At 49.0% G+C, this 23,783-nt stretch overlaps 1 protein-coding gene across 4 annotated transcripts in view; it reads left to right on the forward strand.

Moving 5' to 3' along the window:
* The window catches only part of SYN1 (synapsin I), a 177,161-nt gene that overhangs the window by 100,067 nt on the left and 53,311 nt on the right, over window positions 1–23,783 (forward strand). For all 4 annotated transcript variants that reach the window (XM_063936125.1, XM_063936126.1, XM_063936128.1 and 1 more), the window contains exon 6: window positions 22,999–23,061. In XM_063936125.1, coding sequence (XP_063792195.1) covers window positions 22,999–23,061 — 63 coding nt within the window. The remainder of the gene's footprint in view (window positions 1–22,998; window positions 23,062–23,783) is intronic.

Genomic DNA, 23,783 nt, shown 5'->3' on the forward strand with positions numbered 1-23,783 from the left:
TTCTGTATAGGAAAAAACAATGGTTCCCTAATGCACACCAAGTGAAAAATATTACTACATAGTAGTCAGATAATACGGAGGTTGCGTATATCTGCAGATATAGGGTTAAGCCCCCAGGCCGATCGACAAGGCTTCTCCGTCACTGGGGGTCCCTAATACTAGGTATGGGTCCGGGGTGCAGGACCCCATAACGTCGGCACAGGTCGGCTACCCCAGGTCAGCACACAGGTGAGAGTTAATAAGGGTTAATAAGAAGCACATAAGTGCTATGTAAGTGATGTGATTAAAATAATACAAAAATATATACAAAGTGATAGGGGAAAAACATAAGTGTTAATAAAGTGTTAGGGTGTGCCGACCTGAAGCAGCCCAGCCATACCGACACAGGGGCCACCACACCCCACACCCACCCCATAAATAATTACAAATATGTCTGGGTAAAATTCCCAGTGTAAGGCCACATGGTAATGGCTCCTACAGCATCTGAGAGCCAGCTTACCTGGAGATACCCCTAGCTTCTCCTATGGCAGTCTGGAATCAGCAATCCCTCCTAATGCTGACCCATCCATGCCTCTCAATACAATGCAAAAAATGGTGAGCTGCTCAATCAGATAGTGATGTCACTCAGGCAGAGCCGGCCCTAACCAATATGATGCCCTAGGCAAGATTTTGGCTGGTGCCCCCTAGCACCGCCGCTAGTTCTGCAGGAGATAATGGCATGAGTCAGCTGGTAGCTCTGCTAATGTCGGGTGCCTTTTGTTTATAAAAATGCATCTTATTTGCATTACTATGTGGCTAGGATGCACAAGCAGCTTCTGCTGATTAAAATGATATGCGGCATGCCTATATTTTGTGTGTGACTGCGGCTGTATCTGCATATGAAATGCTATATTACAGTGGTTTCCAGGACTACACTGCAACGTAGCATTTTGTATGCAGATACAGCCGCAGTCACACACAGAATATAGGCATGCCGCATATCATTTTAATCAGCAGAAGCTGCTGGTGCCCCTAAGCATACCAAATGCCCTAGGCAACTGCCTAGTTTGCCTATGCCTAAGGCCGGCTCTGCACTCAGGTGCTAAAAGGGAGGGGTAATTCTGTGTAGGAAAAAACAATGGTTCCCTAATGCACACCGAGTGAAAAATATTACTACATAGTAGTCAGATAATACGGAGATCTTGGTTGCGTATATCTGCAGATATAGGGTTAAGCCCCCAGGCCGATCGACAAGGCTTCTCCGTCACTGGGGGTCCCTAATACTAGGTATGGGTCCGGGGTGCAGGACCCCACAATACCGGCACAGGTCGGCCACCCCAGGTCAGCACACAGGTGAGAATTAATAGGGGTTAATAAGAAGCACAGTCGGTATGGCTGGGCTGCTTCAGGTCGGCACACCCTAACACTTTATTAACACTTATGTTTTTCCACTATCACTTTGTATATATTTTTGTATTATTTTAATCACACCACTTACATAGCACTTCTGTGCTTCTTATTACCATGTGGCCTTACACTGGGAATTTTACCCAGACATATTTGTAATTATTTATGGGGTGGGTGTGGGGTGTGGTGGCCCCTGTGTCTGTATGGCTGGGCTGCTTCAGGTCGGCACACCCTAACACTTTATTAACACTTATGTTTTTCCCCTATCACTTTGTATATATTTTTGTATTATTTTAATCACACCACTTACATAGCACTTCTGTGCTTCTTATTAACCCTTATTAACTCTCACCTGTGTGCTGACCTGGGGTAGCCGACCTGTGCCGACGTTATGGGGTCCTGCACCCCGGACCCATACCTAGTATTAGGGACCCCCAGTGACGGAGAAGCCTTGTCGATCGGCCTGGGGGCTTAACCCTATATCTGCAGATATACGCAACCAAGATCTCCGTATTATCTGACTACTATGTAGTAATATTTTTTACTCGGTGTGCATTAGGGAACCATTTGTTTTTTCGCTATTTATCCTGCATGCACCCAACAAGCTGGGTGCTCCTGCTTAAAAGCAGACTATTGCTCGCTGGATCTGTAGCACGATTCAGCTTGCACATTCTGCGGAGTTGTAGTATACGCAGATGCGATTGTGGGTTTGGCTAGAGGTCTTTGCAGATTTGCGATTGCGCAATCAGTGTGCATTCATTCGCAATTGCAATCTGTGCTGAATGAGGCCCTGAATCTGACTTAACGTAGTGCTCACATATATCATTAGTAATCTAGGCTCAGTGGGCTGAGAATGTGTTACATACTGAGTCTGACTCACAGTAGTGCTCCCATATATCATTAGTAATCTAGGCTCAGTAGGCTGAGAATGTGTTACATACTGAGTCTGACTTACTTTAGTGCTCCCATATATCATTAGTAATCTAGGCTCAGTAGGCTGAGAATGTGTTACATACTGAGCCTGACTTACCATAGTGCTCTCATATATCATTAGTAATCTAGGCTCAGTAGGCTGAGAATAAGTTACATACTGAGTCTGATTTACCGTAGTGCTCCCATATATCATTAGTAATCTAGGCTCAGTAGGCTGAGAATGTGTTACATACTGAGCCTGACTTACCGTAGTGCTCACATATATCATTAGTAATCTAGGCTCAGTAGGCTGAGAATGTGTTACATACTGAGTCTGACTATACAAATGAACGCCTTAAGTCTGTTAGAAAAAACAAGTACAATATATGGGATGTAGTTATGTGACTGGCGGTCAGGAGACCACTGGTCACAATACCTCCCCCTACATCCCACACACTCACAATCCTGACGGTCGGCATGCCGACCAACATGGACTATTCCCAGTCGTGGGTGTCCACGATGCCCATAGAGTGGGAATACAACTCGGTCATCACTGAGCCCGCAAGGGGCTTGTTGCGCACACCGTACACACATACCACACCCCAGTATACAGTCATATTTCCTAGCAGCGTAATTGTAATATAATTGTTCTTTAAAAATGTAAGACCCTACCTCCAGCGTTCATTTTGACAAGGATTTTATATTTAGTGATACTTTTAGTGTAAGGCTGGGGCCACACATAGCGGCAGAACGGGACTCTCTTGCCCGGGAGGGGGTTCTGTGTGCACACGGATCCTGTTCTGTGGGAATGTGACACACAGGATTTCAATAGAACACAGTGCGGCATAGCTGCATGGGGGCTAATTCAGACCCGAACGCTGCTGTGCGTTTTCGCACAGCGGGTGATCATGTCTGAACTGCGCAGGTGCCGCAGTGCGCTGTCGCATGCCAGAGATGCGATCGGCATCTCAGCCCAGCGATCGCCTCTGCCTGATTGAAAGGCAGAGGCGTTCGCCAGGTGGGAGGGGCCGCCGTTTTGGGGGCGGGCAACGCAGGCGTGCCCGGACTGCGCAGGATGGGGGGTCTGCTGCGGCTGTGTGACGTCACACGCAGCCGCTGCGACCTGGAGAGCGACGGGTAGCTCCCTGCCGGCGTGCAGGAGCCGTGCTGGTGGGGAGCTACTCTTCAGGTACAAAAGCATCGACGCCGTGTATTGCTTTTGTAACTGTGCGGTGGGGGGGGGGGCTGACATGTGGGGAGGACTAGCCCTGTGCTGGGCGTCCCCCCCGCAGGTCAGGGAAGCTGATCATAGATGTGCTAAATTTAGCACGTCTACGATCAGGTCTGAATTAGGGGTGTAGTAGTGTAGTCCTGAAATAAACCGTTTTAGACAAAACTTTCGTCCACAAAATGAACACCGTGTGGTAGGTTGCAGAGAAGGGAAGGAGGATCCCAATCTTGTTAAGAGTTTTTCCCAGCTGGGGGAAAGAAAGTTTGTTCCAACCATCAGAGAAGACTGCTTACAACACACAAGACATCTAAATAAAGGCCAATCAGAACCCACTTGCTTGAACACGTTAAACGCAATTGTTTTCCTTGTGTGGCAGCTTAGATGTCATGTGTAGGTTCAAAGGTCAAGCCTTAATATATATACATATGTGTCCTCTTACACTGTGGCTTCAATCACACCAAACAGCCCCTCTCGGCGCCAGGTCCTCGTCGACCCAGCTGCACCAAGCAGCTGTCTCGCTCAAAATGTGCGTCTTCGCATAAATAAAACAACTGGGAAAGACAAAGCTACATTGCTAGATTACAGTGGTCAATCAGATGTGCGCCATTTGTACATCTGTGTGCGACTGCGTCTGAATCTGTGTACGAAGTGACGATGTGCAGCGGTCGTGGTTTTTTCTCACGCCAAGTTCCGTTGTGCTGCATCTGCAACTTTGTGCAATTCCTGTGCAGCTAAAGTGGCAGCGCTGCGTCTCTAGTACACTGTCAGCTGAAGTGGCAGCGCTGCGTCTCTAGTACACTGTCAGCTGAAGTGGCAGCGCTGCGTCTCTAGTACACTGTCAGCTGAAGTGGCAGCGCTGCGTCTCTAGTACACTGTCAGCTGAAGTGGCAGCGCTGCGTCTCTAGTACACTGTCAGCTAAAGTGGCAGCGCTGCGTCTCTAGTACACTGTCAGCTAAAGTGGCAGCGCTGCGTCTCTAGTACACTGTCAGCTAAAGTGGCAGCGCTGCGTCTCTAGTACACTGTCAGCTAAAGTGGCAGCGCTGCGTCTCTAGTACACTGTCAGCTAAAGTGGCAGCGCTGCGTCTCTAGTACACTGTCAGCTGAAGTGGCAGCGCTGCGTCTCTAGTACACTGTCAGCTGAAGTGGCAGCGCTGCGTCTCTAGTACACTGTCAGCTAAAGTGGCAGCGCTGCGTCTCTAGTACACTGTCAGCTAAAGTGGCAGCGCTGCGTCTCTAGTACACTGTCAGCTAAAGTGGCAGCGCTGCGTCTCTAGTACACTGTCAGCTAAAGTGGCAGCGCTGCGTCTCTAGTACACTGTCAGCTAAAGTGGCAGCGCTGCGTCTCTAGTACACTGTCAGCTAAAGTGGCAGCGCTGCGTCTCTAGTACACTGTCAGCTAAAGTGGCAGCGCTGCGTCTCTAGTACACTGTCAGCTAAAGTGGCAGCGCTGCGTCTCTAGTACACTGTCAGCTAAAGTGGCAGCGCTGCGTCTCTAGTACACTGTCAGCTAAAGTGGCAGCGCTGCGTCTCTAGTACACTGTCAGCTAAAGTGGCAGCGCTGCGTCTCTAGTACACTGTCAGCTAAAGTGGCAGCGCTGCGTCTCTAGTACACTGTCAGCTAAAGTGGCAGCGCTGCGTCTCTAGTACACTGTCAGCTAAAGTGGCAGCGCTGCGTCTCTAGTACACTGTCAGCTAAAGTGGCAGCGCTGCGTCTCTAGTACACTGTCAGCTAAAGTGGCATCGCTGCGTCTCTAGTACACTGTCAGCTAAAGTGGCAGCGCTGCGTCTCTAGTACACTGTCAGTGGTGTTTGGCAGCGCTGCGTCTCTAGTACACTGTCAGTGGTGTTTGGCAGCGCTGCGTCTCTAGTACACTGTCAGCTAAAGTGGCAGCGCTGCGTCTCTAGTACACTGTCAGCTAAAGTGGCAGCGCTGCATCTCTAGTACACCGTCAGCTAAAGTGGCATCGCTTCGTCTCTAGTACACCGTCAGCTAAAGTGGCAGCGCTGCGTCTCTAGTACACTGTCAGCTAAAGTGGCAGCGCTGCGTCTCTAGTACACTGTCACCTAAAGTGGCAGCGCTGCGTCTCTAGTACACTGTCAGCTAAAGTGGCAGCGCTGCGTCTCTAGTACACTGTCAGCTAAAGTGGCAGCGCTGCGTCTCTAGTACACTGTCAGCTAAAGTGGCAGCGCTGCGTCTCTAGTACACTGTCAGCTAAAGTGGCATCGCTGCGTCTCTAGTACACTGTCAGCTAAAGTGGCAGCGCTGCGTCTCTAGTACACTGTCAGTGGTGTTTGGCAGCGCTGCGTCTCTAGTACACTGTCAGTGGTGTTTGGCAGCGCTGCGTCTCTAGTACACTGTCAGCTAAAGTGGCAGCGCTGCGTCTCTAGTACACTGTCAGCTAAAGTGGCAGCGCTGCATCTCTAGTACACCGTCAGCTAAAGTGGCATCGCTTCGTCTCTAGTACACCGTCAGCTAAAGTGGCAGCGCTGCGTCTCTAGTACACTGTCAGCTAAAGTGGCAGCGCTGCGTCTCTAGTACACTGTCACCTAAAGTGGCAGCGCTGCGTCTCTAGTACACTGTCAGCTAAAGTGGCAGCGCTGCGTCTCTAGTACACTGTCAGCTAAAGTGGCAGCGCTGCGTCTCTAGTACACTGTCAGCTAAAGTGGCAGCGCTGCGTCTCTAGTACACTGTCAGCTAAAGTGGCAGCGCTGCGTCTCTAGTACACTGTCAGCTAAAGTGGCAGCGCTGCGTCTCTAGTACACTGTCAGCTAAAGTGGCAGCGCTGCGTCTCTAGTACACTGTCAGCTAAAGTGGCAGCGCTGCGTCTCTAGTACACTGTCAGCTAAAGTGGCAGCGCTGCGTCTCTAGTACACTGTCAGCTAAAGTGGCAGCGCTGCGTCTCTAGTACACTGTCAGCTAAAGTGGCAGCGCTGCGTCTCTAGTACACTGTCAGCTAAAGTGGCAGCGCTGCGTCTCTAGTACACTGTCAGCTAAAGTGGCAGCGCTGCGTCTCTAGTACACTGTCAGCTAAAGTGGCATCGCTGCGTCTCTAGTACACTGTCAGCTAAAGTGGCAGCGCTGCGTCTCTAGTACACTGTCAGTGGTGTTTGGCAGCGCTGCGTCTCTAGTACACTGTCAGTGGTGTTTGGCAGCGCTGCGTCTCTAGTACACTGTCAGCTAAAGTGGCAGCGCTGCGTCTCTAGTACACTGTCAGCTAAAGTGGCAGCGCTGCATCTCTAGTACACCGTCAGCTAAAGTGGCATCGCTTCGTCTCTAGTACACCGTCAGCTAAAGTGGCAGCGCTGCGTCTCTAGTACACTGTCAGCTAAAGTGGCAGCGCTGCGTCTCTAGTACACTGTCACCTAAAGTGGCAGCGCTGCGTCTCTAGTACACTGTCAGCTAAAGTGGCAGCGCTGCGTCTCTAGTACACTGTCAGCTAAAGTGGCAGCGCTGCGTCTCTAGTACACTGTCAGCTAAAGTGGCAGCGCTGCGTCTCTAGTACACTGTCAGCTAAAGTGGCAGCGCTGCATCTCTAGTACACTGTCAGCTAAAGTGGCAGCGCTGCGTCTCTAGTACACTGTCAGCTAAAGTGACAGCCCTGCGTCTCTAGTACACTGTCAGCTAAAGTGGCATCGCTGCGTCTCTAGTACACTGTCAGCTAAAGTGGCACCGCTGCGTCTCTAGTACACTGTCAGCTAAAGTGGCAGCCCTGCGTCTCTAGTACACTGTCAGCTAAAGTGGCAGCGCTGCGTCTCTAGTACACTGTCAGCTAAAGTGGCAGCGCTGCGTCTCTAGTACACTGTCACCTAAAGTGGCAGCGCTGCGTCTCTAGTACACTGTCAGCTAAAGTGGCAGCGCTGCGTCTCTAGTACACTGTCAGCTAAAGTGGCAGCGCTGCGTCTCTAGTACACTGTCAGCTAAAGTGGCAGCGCTGCATCTCTAGTACACTGTCAGCTAAAGTGGCAGCGCTGCGTCTCTAGTACACTGTCAGCTAAAGTGGCAGCGCTGCGTCTCTAGTACACTGTCAGCTAAAGTGGCAGCGCTGCGTCTCTAGTACACTGTCAGCTAAAGTGGCAGCGCTGCGTCTCTAGTACACTGTCAGCTACAGTGACAGCGCTGCGTCTCTAGTACACTGTCAGCTAAAGTGACAGCGCTGCGTCTCTAGTACACTGTCAGCTGAAGTGGCAGCGCTGCGTCTCTAGTACACTGTCAGCTGAAGTGGCAGCGCTGCGTCTCTAGTACACTGTCAGCTAAGGTGGCAGCGCTGCGTCTCTAGTACACTGTCAGCTAAAGTGACAGCCCTGCGTCTCTAGTACACTGTCAGCTAAAGTGGCAGCGCTGCGTCTCTAGTACACTGTCAGCTAAGGTGGCAGCGCTGCGTCTCTAGTACACTGTCAGCTGAAGTGGCAGCCCTGCGTCTCTAGTACACTGTCAGCTAAGGTGGCAGCGCTGCGTCTCTAGTACACTGTCAGCTAAAGTGGCAGCGCTGCGTCTCTAGTACACTGTCAGCTAAAGTGGCAGCGCTGCGTCTCTAGTACACTGTCAGCTAAAGTGGCAGCGCTGCGTCTCTAGTACACTGTCAGCTAAAGTGGCAGCGCTGCGTCTCTAGTACACTGTCAGCTAAAGTGGCAGCGCTGCGTCTCTAGTACACTGTCAGCTAAAGTGGCAGCGCTGCGTCTCTAGTACACTGTCAGCTGAAGTGGCATCGCTGCGTCTCTAGTACACTGTCAGCTAAAGTGGCAGCCCTGCGTCTCTAGTACACTGTCAGCTAAAGTGGCAGCCCTGCGTCTCTAGTACACTGTCAGCTAAAGTGGCAGCGCTGCGTCTCTAGTACACTGTCAGCTAAAGTGGCAGCGCTGCGTCTCTAGTACACTGTCAGCTAAAGTGGCAGCGCTGCGTCTCTAGTACACTGTCAGCTGAAGTGGCATCGCTGCGTCTCTAGTACACTGTCAGCTAAAGTGGCAGCCCTGCGTCTCTAGTACACTGTCAGCTAAGGTGGCAGCGCTGCGTCTCTAGTACACTGTCAGCTAAAGTGGCAGTGCTGCGTCTCTAGTACACTGTCAGCTGAAGTGGCAGCGCTGCGTCTCTAGTACACTGTCTGCTAAAGTGGCAGCGCTGCGTCTCTAGTACACTGTCAGCTAAAGTGGCAGCGCTGCGTCTCTAGTACACTGTCAGCTGAAGTGGCAGCGCTGCGTCTCTAGTACACTGTCAGCTGAAGTGGCAGCGCTGCGTCTCTAGTACACTGTCAGCTAAAGTGGCAGCGCTGCGTCTCTAGTACACTGTCAGCTGAAGTGGCAGCGCTGCGTCTCTAGTACACTGTCAGCTAAAGTGGCAGCGCTGCGTCTCTAGTACACTGTCAGCTGAAGTGGCAGCGCTGCGTCTCTAGTACACTGTCAGCTAAAGTGGCAGCGCTGCGTCTCTAGTACACTGTCAGCTAAAGTGGCAGCGCTGCGTCTCTAGTACACTGTCAGCTAAAGTGGCAGCGCTGCGTCTCTAGTACACTGTCAGCTAAAGTGGCAGCGCTGCGTCTCTAGTACACTGTCAGCTAAAGTGGCAGCGCTGCGTCTCTAGTACACTGTCAGTGGTGTTTTGCTGCTTCTGCGATACGAATAAGAAGCAAAATTAAAAAAGTAGATGGAACGTCGCTCCTCGGATCGGAACACTAGCGTAGTGTGGCATATAAACCATAGGTCTGTAGTATGTAACCGTAACATGACACATATATACAATTATTGTGCATCACTCCGTAATGTGCACAAGTACACACTACAGTAATGTATTACAGACTAATTACAGCGGCATTCGGCGTCGGCGTGGAGCGTTCCGTACAGTGTGTACATTTCCACCTTTCCCAGCAGCGACGTGTCCTTTGAAGCTGTGTATGCATAATTGTAAAATGGAAATTATTCCCAGGGACATGTTGCTGCTGGGAATCAGGACCCGTACACGTAAAGGGGCATTTGTTTATCATCTGGTGATTACGTTTTTGATTTTAATTGATAAAAAAAAAAAAAAATCACCTCCTAGCATAATTTATCAATAAATGTTGCCGATGCGGCTGAGAGATGCAGAGCAGTAGAGGGTTATTTTATCGCTGTGTCGCCAGCTAGCAGGATTACCCACACGCAGTGACACTGGCCCTAACTTGGGCCTTCATTTGGGATGCAGTCAGTTTACCGGCTGTCAGGATCCCGACGTTCAGGAGACCGACGCCTGAATGCCGACAGCCGGCATCCTGACACCTGCCCGTACTTCCCACGGGTATGGGACTCAGGGTTGACACCAATTAGGTCGACACCCATTCGTCAACAGTGGCTAGGTCGACACTAGAAATAGCTCGACACATCCATTAGGTAGACATGAAAAGGTCGACATGAAAAAGGTCAACATGAGTTTTTGATATTTTTTGGGTGTCGTTTTCTCCGTCAAGTGACCGGGAACCCCAAGTAGTGCACCGCGTCCCCTTGCATGGCGAGCGAAGGTTACCGTTCCCAGTCGTAGTCCACGTGGATCGTAAAGCATGAAAACGTCCCCCCCCCCAGAAATGTCAAAAAAACTCGTGTCGTCTTTTTTTCATGTCGACCTAATGGCCGTGTCGACCTATTTCTAGTGTCTACCTAGCCACTGTCGACCAATGGGTGTCGACCCAGAGTCCGGATACCCTTCCCAGTTGGTTAATGGGCCCATGCCACCAACCTAGTGGGAATAGAACCTGTCATTCGCAACCGGGCCCAAAGCGTGGCGTGCCTACAAGGGGACTCGCCGCCGGTATTCCGGCAGACGGGATATCGTATGTATCCCCTTTCAGTACCATATAATAGAAATTAAAAATAATTATGTGTGTATGTACAGACAGTATATAGCATTTTTTCATTAATTTTCTTCTGTTATAATACTGTAGGAGAAGTATAGTTGTAAATAGGGTGGTGCAGTGCGCTACGGCGCAGAGCATAGCAAGGCAGGGGGCGCTGTTGGGCAGAGCCTGTCAATTTTTTTGTTTTAATAATTTTCTCTTGTAGCTTCCTCCTCTTTGATCCCTGTCCCTAGCCCACTGCGTCTGGCCACCTCCCCAATCACCATCAATCACATTTTCCTTTATATTAACACACACATTTTAAAATACTGTCATACACATGACTCTAAAGGGCCCTACACATTGATCGATCCGCCGCTGAGCTGCCCGACGGCAGATACGGCCGACGGGTGACCCGGCGGCGCGGGGGGGGGGGGGGGCAGTGACGGGGGGCCCCCGTCACCCGGCTCCATAAAAGTGCAGGCAAATATGGACGAGATCGTCCATATTGGCCTGCATGCACAGGCGACGGGGCACCAACGATGAACGAGCGCAGGTGACTCCACACTCAAAGATATGAACGGTGTCTCATTCATTAATGAACGAGATCATTCATATCTTTGTGGATTATCGCCCAGTGGCCCTCATTCCGAGTTGTTCGCTCGCTAGCTGCTTTTAGCAGCATTGCACACGCTAGGCCGCCGCCCTCTGGGAGTGTATCTTAGCTTAGCAGAAGTGCGAACGAAAGATTAACAGAACTGCTACTAAATAATTCCCTGCAGTTTCTGAGTAGCTCCAGACCTACTCCTAGATTGCGATCAGCTCGGTCCGTTTAGTTCCTGGTTTGACGTCACAAACACGCCCTGCGTTCGGCCAGCCCCTCCCCTGTTTCTCCAGACACTCCCGCGTTTTTCCCTGACACGCCTGCGTTTTTTGGCACAGTCACGGAAAACGCTCAGCTACCTCCCAGAAACGCCCCTTTCCTGTCAATCATTTATCGATCAGCAGTGCGACTGAAAAGCGCCGTACGAACACCAGAAAAACTGCTAAGTTTTTAGTTAAATAACTTAGCGCATGCGCGCTGCGTACCATGCGCATGCGCATTTAGCAGCAAATCGCAGCATAGCGAAAATCGACAACGAGCGAACATCTCGGAATGACCACCAGTGTGTAGGGCCTATTACCCATCAGCTCTCACACCGCAGTCACATACCTTACACATGGAGCTAATTTGCTTCTGCAAAGGAATCCTGCTCATTGTAATTGAGACACAATTTACTTTTGTAAAACATAGGCCCTCATTCCGAGTTGTTCGCTCGCAAGCTGCTTTTAGCAGCTTTGCACACACTAAGCCGCCGCCTACTGGGAGTGTATCTTAGCTTATCAAAATTGCGAACGAAAGATTAGCAGAATTGCGAATAGACACTTCTTAGCAGTTTCTGAGTAGCTCCAGACTTACTCGGCATCTGCGATCAGTTCAGTCAGTTTCATTCCTGGTTTGACGTCACAAACACACCCAGCGTTCGCCCAGACACTCCCCCGTTTCTTCAGACACTCCCGCGTTTTTCCCAGAAACGGTAGCGTTTTTTCACACACTCCCATAAAACGGCCAGTTTCCGCCCAGAAACACCCACTTCCTGTCAATCACATTACGATCACCAGAACGAAGAAAAAACCTCGTAATGCCGTGAGTAAAATACCTAACTGCATAGCAAATTTACTTGGCGCAGTCGCACTGCGGACATTGCGCATGCGCATTAGCGACTAATCGCTCCGTTGCGGAAAAAAAATAACGAGCGAACAACTCGGAATGACCACCATAATCAGCATTGCAGCTGAGCAGATCTATGTAGTGTGTGGCTACAGGGTGTTGGGTGTGTGGCTGCACACTATATATATATATGTAGTCACGCATTATAGTTAATATAACTAGTCCTAACATAAAAATAACTAGTCCTATAATAGGACTGCATAGGAGACCACAAATAGGTTGAACTCGATGGACAATTGTCTTTTTTCAACCTTAGTTACTATGTTACTATGTAGTCCTAGTTGTAATAGTTTTAAACAGACAATTACAAGTAGCTTTATATAGTTATTATTCGCAAGCTTCACAGGTGCAAATAGCTCCACGTGTAAGGTGCCTGGCTGCAGTGTGAGAGGTGATGGGTATGACAGTAGTTAGACATTTGTAAGTTAAATGAAAGAGTTTGTAACTGAAGTATTTACAGGAACCTTCCCATCTGTCAGTGTAACCTGGCCCCTGGACATGATCATACTACAATTAGACATAGGACACTACACCCGCAATGTGACGTGAGCACAATACAATTCTGTTACACTATACAGACATAGGACACTACACCTCAACATGACCTGATCATATTAAAAGTCTATTACACCCTATAAAGACATAGGACACTCTTTGTAATGCTGCAATTCATGTTTTATTTGTGGCTATAACAATATATATTTGAAGGAAAGCACTGAGGCTTCCACAGCTAAACATTCTCAGATATTGGGGGTCATTCCCAGTTGATCGCTAGCTGCATTTGTTCGCAGCGCAGCGATCAGGCTAAATAATGGCAGTTCTGCGCATGCGTATGCGGCGCAATGCGCACGCGCGTCGTACGGGCACAACGAACAATGTAGTTTAACACAGGGTCTGGCGATGCATTTCAGTCGCACTGGTGGCCGCAGAGTGATTGACAAGAAGGGGGTGTTTCTGGGTGGCAACTGACCGTTTTTAGGGAGTGTTCGGAAAAACGCAGGTACACATACGATCGCACACTTGCACGGCAAATTTACACTCCCCTTGGGCAGCGACTATCTGAACGCAGGACAGCAAAGTTAGCATCCCAGCGATCAGGTCTGAATTACCTTCTTTGTACATGCGTTGCACCGCGCATCCGTTGCGGAAATGTAAGGGGTGTGTCTGGGTGGTGATTGGGAGGTAAGAGGGGGTGGGACTAAACAGACACACGGAGATGTCGCCTATTAGGGGGACACAGATTTGTTCACCTACACCTTCCATAATTTTGACGCTGCGCTATGTCAGCGTCTACGGGCGATCAAAAGGGTGCGTCTCAGTCCTTGCTCATTCGGACGCACAGGTGTGCACAGGGAAGGGCATTTGCATAACGGAACTATTTAAAAAAAACCTGCTGCGTCCATTATTCTATTACTAATGTTATATATTTCAGAAAGAGTTAATAACAAACGTCAAACTAGTTAAGTGAGGATAGAACTGGATCACGGAATCGGGGACAGAGGGTATCTCCCCGTCCTGCAATGTAATGGCCTAGTGACGTATTTCTTACATTGTTACCAGTAAAGGCAGCAGAATAGGAGAAGTTATGTTCTGGGGTTTCCCCCCGTGCTGCCTATCTCTAGTAAGCGCCTGTTACTGTTATGTGTTACTGATAAACGCTCCAGACGCTGATGGATTACACCCAGACTCCTACAGATGTTCACTGTGTGTGAAATGTTCCAAAGGAGTCTGGACCTCACCATGGTCACGTGCTTTCCTGGAAAGGCGGCTGTACAGTATGTGTTGGCTGATGTATCCTCTGTACAAGGGACAAATCCCAAATGCATAGAGGATCAAACATAACCAGAGGTCAAGCCTTAGAACCGTGTCTCCGCAACAGTACAGCCGAATAAAGACCTTTACATAGAAATCCTGCAGGAGATTTTTTTTATTTTTTTTTGCAAAATTCCATCTTTTTTTTCTTTTTCCATAACCTGTGCCCAGTTTTGCGACCACGAGACTGTAATCCATTACCCCCCCTTCCCCATTTCCGCCGCCGCTCTCCAAAGCACCATGCCGGCTAAAAATAAGACCTGCCAATTAAATCATTATAATAATAAGGCAGGAAGTGGCTATGTGTGGGTTTTAAATCAGAAGTCTTCTCATTCTACTGTGCAATTTCTGCCCGAGTCAGCGGGACTCGTGTTTTGTAATCGGAATTAAACAAGAGTGAGGTAAGTATGGCAGCGCTGGTGAGTTCTGGGGAAGGGGGGGGGGGGGGGGGGTCATGAAGTGTTTACATAATGTAAAGCTGGAAGCAATCCCTCGGCAGCCTTACATTGAATACGTCACCATGCACGCTGCACTACTATTTCTGTGTTGACTTTGCAGAGGCAAGCCATGCGACTCTATTACATCAGGAATGACGCCGACGTTAAGGAATGTTAGAGGCACGTAGAAATGAGTTGGGAAGGAGACCATCCATGTCTCCAGGGAAGAGGCGATTCCAATTGAATATATAGATGGTACACTGGGGGTCATTACGAGTTGATAGCTCGCTAGCTAGTTTTAGCAGCCGTGCAAACGCTATTCCGCCAGCCGTGCAAACGCTATTCCGCCGCCCACTGGGGAGTGTATTTTAGCTTAGCTGACGTGCGAACGCTTGTGCAGCCGAGCTCTGCAAAACCAGTTTGTATAGTTTCAGAGTAGCTCTGAACCTACTCAGCGCTTGCGATCACTTCAGCCTATTCGTGTCTGGATTTGACGTCATACACCCGCCCAGCGAACACCCAGACACGCGTGCGTTTTTTCAGACACGCCTGCGTTTTTGCAAACACTCCCTGAAAACGGTCAGTTGACACCCAGAAACGCCCACTTCCTGTCAATCTTCTTGCGGCCGTCAGTGCGACTGAAAACTTCGCTAGAACCTGTGCGAAACAACAACGGCCTTTGTACCCGTACGACGCGCAAGCGCATTGCGGCGCATACACATGCACAGAAAAGCCGTTTTTTAGCCTGATCGCTGCGCTTCGAACAACGCCAGCTGGCGATCAACTCGGAATGACCCTCATAGAGAGCTTGGCTACCAGGCGGCAGTTTTGGGCCACCAGGCTTTGAAATACAGATACTTTTATTTGTTTTTTTCATGTGATGTCAGTCATTTTAGCATGACCCGTTTGTCCATTGGTGCCGTGTACTCAAATTGGCCGCAGATAATGTGTCAGGTTGCAAAACCGTCTTTCCGTGCAGTCATAGGCTGGCCAGTTTATAGATCTATTTACTCGCCCTACTGCCAAGGCGGGTTCAGTATGATTTACAGACAGACACAATACCGATGCGGTCAAAATACCGACATTCTTTATGCCGACATGTTCAAAATGCCGACATGTCAGAATACTTACATTTAAAAAGGCCGTCGGTAAATCATCTGCTACTAACCAAAACAGCTAGTTCTGCCCAATGTGGACCTAACTTAGGGGTACATTTACTAAGATGGGAGCTCTATGAGGTAAATTTTACTAAGATGGGAGTTCTATTGAGGTAAATTTTACTAAGATGGGAGTTCTATGTAAGATGGAATGTTGCTCATAGTAACCAATCAGCTTCTATTTCTCATTTATCTAGCACCTTCTAGAAGATAATACTTGGAGTCTGATTGGTTGCTGTGGGCAACATCCAATCTTACATAGAACTCCCATCTCAGTAAAATTTACCTCATAGAGTTTGACTTTGGAGGGGGGGATTCAATTCTTTTGGGAGCCCATTAATTAATGGACGCCTGACATAGCAGTTCAGTTGTTCCTGGAGCCCTTTAATTATCACGCTTGTCACACTCAAATAGATGCGTATAGCGGCTAAACCCAAGTAAAGTCCTGGTTAGAGCGCCAATTTCCCATCAACACTGCTGGGGGTGGCCCAGCCCCCTGAACGTCCAACTGTAAATGAGGCCAAATCTGTGCCGCAACGTGGAGTAAAATCCGTTCACTCGGTGGTCTGACTGACCAACCGAATTCCCACGTTATGGGGTATATTCATGAAGCAGTGAAAAGTGTGGAGAAGTGAGCCAGTGGAGAAGTTGCCCACGGCAACCAATCAGCTGCTCCGTACAATTGTATTAGAAGGCATTTTTTTAAATGTTACCTCAACACTGATTGGTTGCCATAGGCAACTTCTCCACTGGATCACTTCTCCACATTTTTCACTGTTTTATGAATAGACCCCTATATGTGGACAGAAAATGTATGGAAGGACGTGCTAGAATTAGCCTGTTTGGATCGCTAGGAGCTTTCAGGCCTACGACGGCCAAGTGCCGGCTGGCGGTCACCTGAAATTGTCCTGGCCAATTAAACTTATTACGCACTGTCAGAAACAGTTTCATTTTCCTTCTCTGATGGATGATAATTTGGAGAAGTGATAAAGGGACAGTAAAAGCTGTCACAATGTACACATTATTAAATTAATCGGCGCAGCGTCTTACTCCGCTACAGCGGGTCGCCTTGTCCTAAGGATATGTCAGCAGCTTCGACGTCCGGCAATGTGTGGAGTGGTAATTACAGAGAAATGGCTGAGCAACTCTGAACAATGGTGTCTCATCCCCATGCTTCATATCTGATTATTTCCATTTTGCGGTTTAGTGGTCCGTTAAATAAATCCTTCCAGCATGTGATCCACGTAGGTGTCTGTTTCCAGCCTCACCCTTGACCATAAAAAGTAGAGTGAAAACCGCAGGAGACTGTAAGACGCACAGGGGTGGGAGGGGGGGGGGGGGGGCAGTGAAAGGGGTACGCAGACTCTCCCCTGCCTTCCTGTGTTTCCACACTCTCTCCTCTCCCTGCAGCCAGTTTCCACTAAACTCCCTAACCCTGCACTCTGGGAGAAGAGAGAGTTAGTGGGGGGAGATGTCGTCAGTTTGTTGATTGTTCTAGATACAATAATACATCTCTGTGATCTCGTCTTCACTAACCACAGTCTCCTAAAATAAGACTCCCTCCTCCTGATCTGGGATGAGAGATAACAGGACAGTGTGAGCGCGCCATCCGCAGAGAGACGCGCTGGGAAGCCTCTGTACCAACGTGTTAATTAAACATCTCGCTCAGTCCTGCCCAGCAAGTGTAATTATTTCTGTTAGTGCTCTCCTGGTAACCGTACGCCCATGGTTTATTATACCGTATACCTATCTGCCTGCTTTGTACATTTACGTTTTTCTGGTTTATAAAAGTATAAATGTGGGGGGACGGGGTACAAAGAGAAGAGTAGGGGAATCGCTGGGGAGGGGAGGGAACTGTGCACCAATATTTTCAAAAGTACTAAAGTGGAAATAGGAATTTATCTCTAATAAAAAGCACATTTATTCCATAGCACACCTGTCTGTCAGTCAATATATCCCCCCAACACCTGTAACGTACGACTGTCGCTCAGAATTTCCCCCCAATACCTGTAACGTCCGTCTGTCACTCTGCGTATCCCCCCAATACCTGTAATGTCCATCTGTCACTCTGCATATCCCCCAACACCTGTAACGTCTGTCTGTTTCTCTGCATATCCCCCAACACCTGTAACGTCCGTCTGTCACTCTGCATATCCCCCAACACCTGTAACGTCCGTCTGTCACTCTGCATATCCCCAACACCGGTAACGTCCGTCTGTTTCTCTGTATATCCCCCAACACCTGTAATGTCCATCTGTCACTCTGTGTATCCCCCAACACCGGTAATGTCCGTCTGTCACTCTGCATATCCCCCAACACCTGTAATGTCCATCTGTCACTCTGTATATCCCCCAACACCTGTAACGTCTGTCACTTTGCATATCCCCCAACACCTGTAACGTCTGTCACTCTGCATATCCCCCAACACCTGTAATGTCCATCTGTCACTCTGCATATCCCCCAACACCTGTAACGTCCGTCTGTCACTCTGCATATCCCCCAACACCTGTAACATCTGTCTGTCACTCTGCATATCCCCAACACCTGTAACGTCCGTCTGTCACTCTGCATATCCCCCAACACCTGTAACGTCCATCTGTCACTCTGCATATCCCCCAACACCTGTAACGTCCGTCTGTCACTCTGCATATCCCCCAACACCTGTAACATTTGTCACTCTGCATATCCCCCAACACCTGTAACGTCCGTCTGTCACTCTGCATATACCCCAACACCTGTAACGTCTGTCACTCTGTATATCCCCCAACACCTGTAACGTCCGTCTGTCACTGCATATCCCCCAACACTTGTAACGTCCGTCAGTTTCTCTGCATATCCCCAACACCTGTAACGTCCGTCTGTCACTCTGTATATCCCCCAACACCTGTAACGTCTGTCACTCTGCATATCCCCCAACACCTGTAACGTCTGTCTGTCACTCTGCATATCCCCCAACACCTGTAACGTCCGTCTGTCACTCTGCATATCCCCCAACACCTGTAACATCTGTCACTCTGTATATCCCCCAACACCTGTAACGTCCGTCTGTCACTCTGCATATCCCCCAACACCTGTAACGTCCGTCTGTCACTCTGCATATCCCCCAACACCTGTAACGTCCGTCTGTAACTGCATATCCCCCAACACCTGTAACGTCCGTCTGTTTCTCTGCATATCCCCCAACACCTGTAACGTCCGTCTGTCACTCTGCATATCCCCAACACCTGTAACGTCCGTCTGTCACTGCATATCCCCCAACACTTGTAACGTCCGTCTGTTTCTCTGCATATCCCCAACACCTGTAACGTCCGTCTGTCACTCTGTATATCCCCCAACACCTGTAACGTCCGTCTGTTTCTCTGCATATCCCCAACACCTGTAATGTCCGTCTGTCACTCTGCATATCCCCCAACACCTGTAACGTCCGTCTGTTTCTCTGCATATCCCCAACACCTGTAATGTCCGTCTGTCACTCTGCATATCCCCCAACACTTGTAACGTCTGTCACTCTGTATATCCCCCAACACCTGTAACGTCCGTCTGTTTCTCTGCATATCCCCAACACCTGTAATGTCCGTCTGTCACTCTGCATATCCCCCAACACTTGTAACGTCTGTCACTTTGTATATCCCCCAACACCTGTAACGCCCAACACCGGTAACGTCCGTCTGTCACTCTGCATATCCCCCAACACCTGTAACGTCCGTCTGTCACTCTGCATATCCCCCAACACCTGTAACGTCCGTCTGTCACTCTGTATATCCCCCAACACCTGTAACGTCTGTCACTCTGCATATCCCCCAACACCTGTAACGTCTGTCACTCTGTATATCCCCCAACACCTGTAACGTCCGTCTGTTTCTCTGCATATCCCCAACACCTGTAATGTCCGTCTGTCACTCTGCATATCCCCCAACACTTGTAACGTCTGTCACTTTGTATATCCCCCAACACCTGTAACGCCCAACACCGGTAACGTCCGTCTGTCACTCTGCATATCCCCCAACACCTGTAACGTCCGTCTGTTTCTCTGCATATCCCCAACACCTGTAACGTCCGTCTGTTTCTCTGCATATCCCCAACACCTGTAATGTCCGTCTGTCACTCTGCATATCCCCCAACACCTGTAACGTCCGTCTGTTTCTCTGCATATCCCCAACACCTGTAATGTCTGTCTGTCACTCTGTATATCCCCCAACACCTGTAACGTCTGTCACTCTGTATATCCCCCAACACCTGTAACGTCTGTCACTCTGTATATCCCCCAACACCTGTAACGCCCAACACCGGTAACGTCCGTCTTTCACTCTGCATATCCGCAACACCTGTAACGTCTGTCTGTCCCTCTGCGTATTCCCAACATCCACCTCTCTTCTGCCATCTCTAAGTAACAGACATGCAAACACTGTTAGTGGTGCTACAAAATTGCTATTTTTTTAATTAAGAAAACAATTTCACTTTACTCTGTGCATGTCCGTGTGTCACTCTATATATCACCCCAACACCTCTAACGTCCGTCTGTTTCTCTGCATATCCCCAACACCTGTAACGTCCGTCTGTCACTTTGCATATCCCCAACACCTGTAACGTCCGTCTGTCACTCTGCATATCCCCAACACCTGTAAAGTCCGTCTGTCACTCTGCATATCCCCAACACCTGTAACGTCCGTCGGTCACTCTGCATATCCCCAACACCTGTAACGTCCGTCTGTCACTGCATATCCCCCAACACCTGTAACGTCCGTCTGTCACTCTGTATATCCCCCAACACCTGTAACGTCCGTCTGTCACTCTGCATATCCCCAACACCTGTAACGTCTGTCACTCTGTATATCCCCCAACACCTGTAACGTCCATCTGTCACTCTGCATATACCCCAACACCTGTAACGTCCATCTGTCACTCTGCATATCCCCCAACACCTGTAACGTCCGTCTGTCACTCTGTATATCCCCCAACACCTGTAACGTCCGTCTGTCACTCTGTATATCTCCCAACACCTGTAACGTCCGTCTGTCACTCTGCATATACCCCAACACCTGTAACGTCTGTCTGTCACTCTGCATATCCCCCAACACCTGTAATGTCCGTCTGTCACTCTGTATATCCCCAACACCTGTAATGTCCGTCTGTCACTCTGTATATCCCCCAACACCTGTAACGTCCGTCTGTCACTCTGCATATCCCCCATCACCTGTAACGTCCGTCTGTCACTCTGTATATCCCCCAACACCTGTAACGTCCGTCTGTCACTCTGCATATCCCCAACACCTGTAACGTCCGTCTGTCACTCTGCATATCCCCCAACACCTGTAATGTCCGTCTGTCACTCTGTATATCCCCAACACCCGTAACGTCCGTCTGTCACTCTGCATATCCCCAACACCTGTAACGTCCGTCTGTCACTGCATATCCCCCAACACCTGTAACGTCCGTCTGTCACTCTGTATATCTCCCAACACCTGTAACGTCCGTCTGTCACTCTGCATATACCCCAACACCTGTAACGTCTGTCTGTCACTCTGCATATCCCCCAACACCTGTAATGTCCGTCTGTCACTCTGTATATCCCCAACACCTGTAATGTCCGTCTGTCACTCTGTATATCCCCCAACACCTGTAACGTCCGTCTGTCACTCTGCATATCCCCCATCACCTGTAACGTCCGTCTGTCACTCTGTATATCCCCCAACACCTGTAACGTCCGTCTGTCACTCTGCATATCCCCCAACACCTGTAACGTCCGTCTGTCACTCTGCATATCCCTCAACACCTGTAATGTCCGTCTGTCACTCTGTATATCCCCAACACCCGTAACGTCCGTCTGTCACTCTGCATATCCCCAACACCTGTAACGTCTGTCTGTTACTCTGCATATCCCCAACACCCGCAACGTCCGTCTGTCACTCTGCATATCCCCAACACCGGTAACGTCCGTCTGTCACTCTGCATATCCCCAACACTTGTAACGTCTGTCTGACCCTCTGCGTATTCCCAACATCCACCTCTCTCCTGCCATCTCTAAGTAACAGACATGCAAACACTGTTAGTGGTGCTACAAAATTTTTAATTAAGAAAACAATTTCACTTTACTCTGTGCTTGTACAATGCAGAGACAGACGCTAACTCTGTGCATGTACTATGCAGAGACAGATGCTAACTCTGTGCATGTACAATGCAGAGACAGACGCTAACTCTGTGCATGTACAATGCAGAGACACACGCTAACTCTGTGCATGTACAATGCAGAGACACGCTAACTCTGTGCATGTACTATGCAGAGACAGACACTAACTGTGCATGTACAATGCAGAGACAGACGCTAACTCTGTGCATGTACAATGCAGAGACACACGCTAACTCTGTGCATGTACAATGCAGAGACACGCTAACTCTGTGCATGTACAATGCAGAGACACACGCTAACTCTGTGCATGTACAATGCAGAGACACACGCTAACTCTGTGCATGTACAATGCAGAGACAGATGCTAACTCTGCATATACAATGCAGAGACACGCTAACTCTGTGCATGTACAATGCACAGACAGACACTAACTCTGTGCATGTACAATGCAGAGACAGACACTAACTCTGTGCATGTACAATGCAGAGACAGACGCTAACTCTGTGCATATACAATGCAGAGACACGCTAACTCTGTGCATGTACAATGCAGAGACAGACACTAACTCTGTGCATGTACAATGCAGAGACAGACGCTAACTCTGTGCATGTACAATGCAGAGACAGACGCTAACTCTGTGCATGTACAATGCAGAGACACACGCTAACTCTGTGCATGTACAATGCAGAGACACACGCTAACTCTGTGCATGTACTATGCAGAGACAGATGCTAACTCTGTGCATGTACAATGCAGAGACACACGCTAATTCTGTGCATGTACTATGCAGAGACAGATGCTAACTGTGCATGTACAATGCAGAGACACACGCTAACTCTGTGCATGTACAATGCAGAGACACACGCTAACTCTGTGCATGTATAATACAGAGACAGACGCTAACTTTGTGCATGTACAATACAGAGACAGACGCTAACTCTGTGCATGTACAATGCAGAGACACACGCTAACTTTGTGCATGTACAATGCAGAGACACACGCTAACACTGTGCATGTACAGTGCAGAGACACACGCTAACTCTGTGCATGTACAATGCAGAGACAGACGCTAACACTGTGCATGTACAATGCAGAGACAGACGCTAACACTGTGCATGTACAATACAGAGACAGACGCTAACACTGTGCATGTACAATACAGAGACACACGCTAACTCTGTGCATGTACAATGCAGAGACAGACGCTAACACTGTGCATGTACAGTGCAGAGACACACGCTAACTCTGTGCATGTACAATGCAGAGACACGCTAACTCTGTGCATGTACAATGCAGAGACACGCTAACTCTGTACATGTACAATGCAGAGACACGCTAACTCTATGCTTTGTTTGTCCTCTCTGTTACAGCTGACTGCGTCTAAGTTTCCGGTGGTCATCAAGATGGGACACGCTCATTCAGGGATGGGAAAGGTGAGTAGAGTTCAGGATGGTCAGTAGAGTAACAATGGGACAGGAAGGTCACCGCAGAGCCATGCAACGTGCCAGGTCACTGAGAGGTCATGTGTTACACAATGCAGCCTGCGTCTTTCCCTGTGTGCTAATATATAGTAACCTCGCAGGTGTTGCCATGGGTCTTCCCCTCTCTGTGCCCTGACCTCGAGTTGTCTCCTTTCTCCTCGTCGTTACCACATCATGTGCCGCTGCCATTGTGTCACAGAGTCCATTTCCTATTCACAGATTATTTCTCCATGTGCTGCTAGACCCGATCACCCAGGATGCGCACAGTGATTCATATTATTTATAGGTGATGTTAGTTACAGTACAGGGTCCAGCACCCCATATATAATTATAGGTGCAGTTTCAAAGCATGCAAAAGTCAATTAGTAAAACACAAATGCACAAAATACACACAGTGTAAAACATCACTGGGTTATATGATTAATAATCTGTGTTGTGGGGAACTGTAGCCAGCTGTAACAGGCTGAACAGATACCATAACCCTCACTGAGCAGCGAGAACCAAAGTACAGAAGCTGCTATGACCATTTGGGGGCAGCGTTGCAGAAAAGCGGGGCATGGCGGCCCCGTATTCTGTCCAGACTGAATCCAGCGGCTTCGTCCTTGTATGCAACTCCACCAGCTTCAGCTGCATGAATTTCTTGACGAGTCAGAGCAATACAGAGATGACCGATG

Source organism: Pseudophryne corroboree, chromosome 8 (assembly GCF_028390025.1).
Source record: "Pseudophryne corroboree isolate aPseCor3 chromosome 8, aPseCor3.hap2, whole genome shotgun sequence".
Taxonomy (NCBI): domain Eukaryota; kingdom Metazoa; phylum Chordata; class Amphibia; order Anura; family Myobatrachidae; genus Pseudophryne; species Pseudophryne corroboree.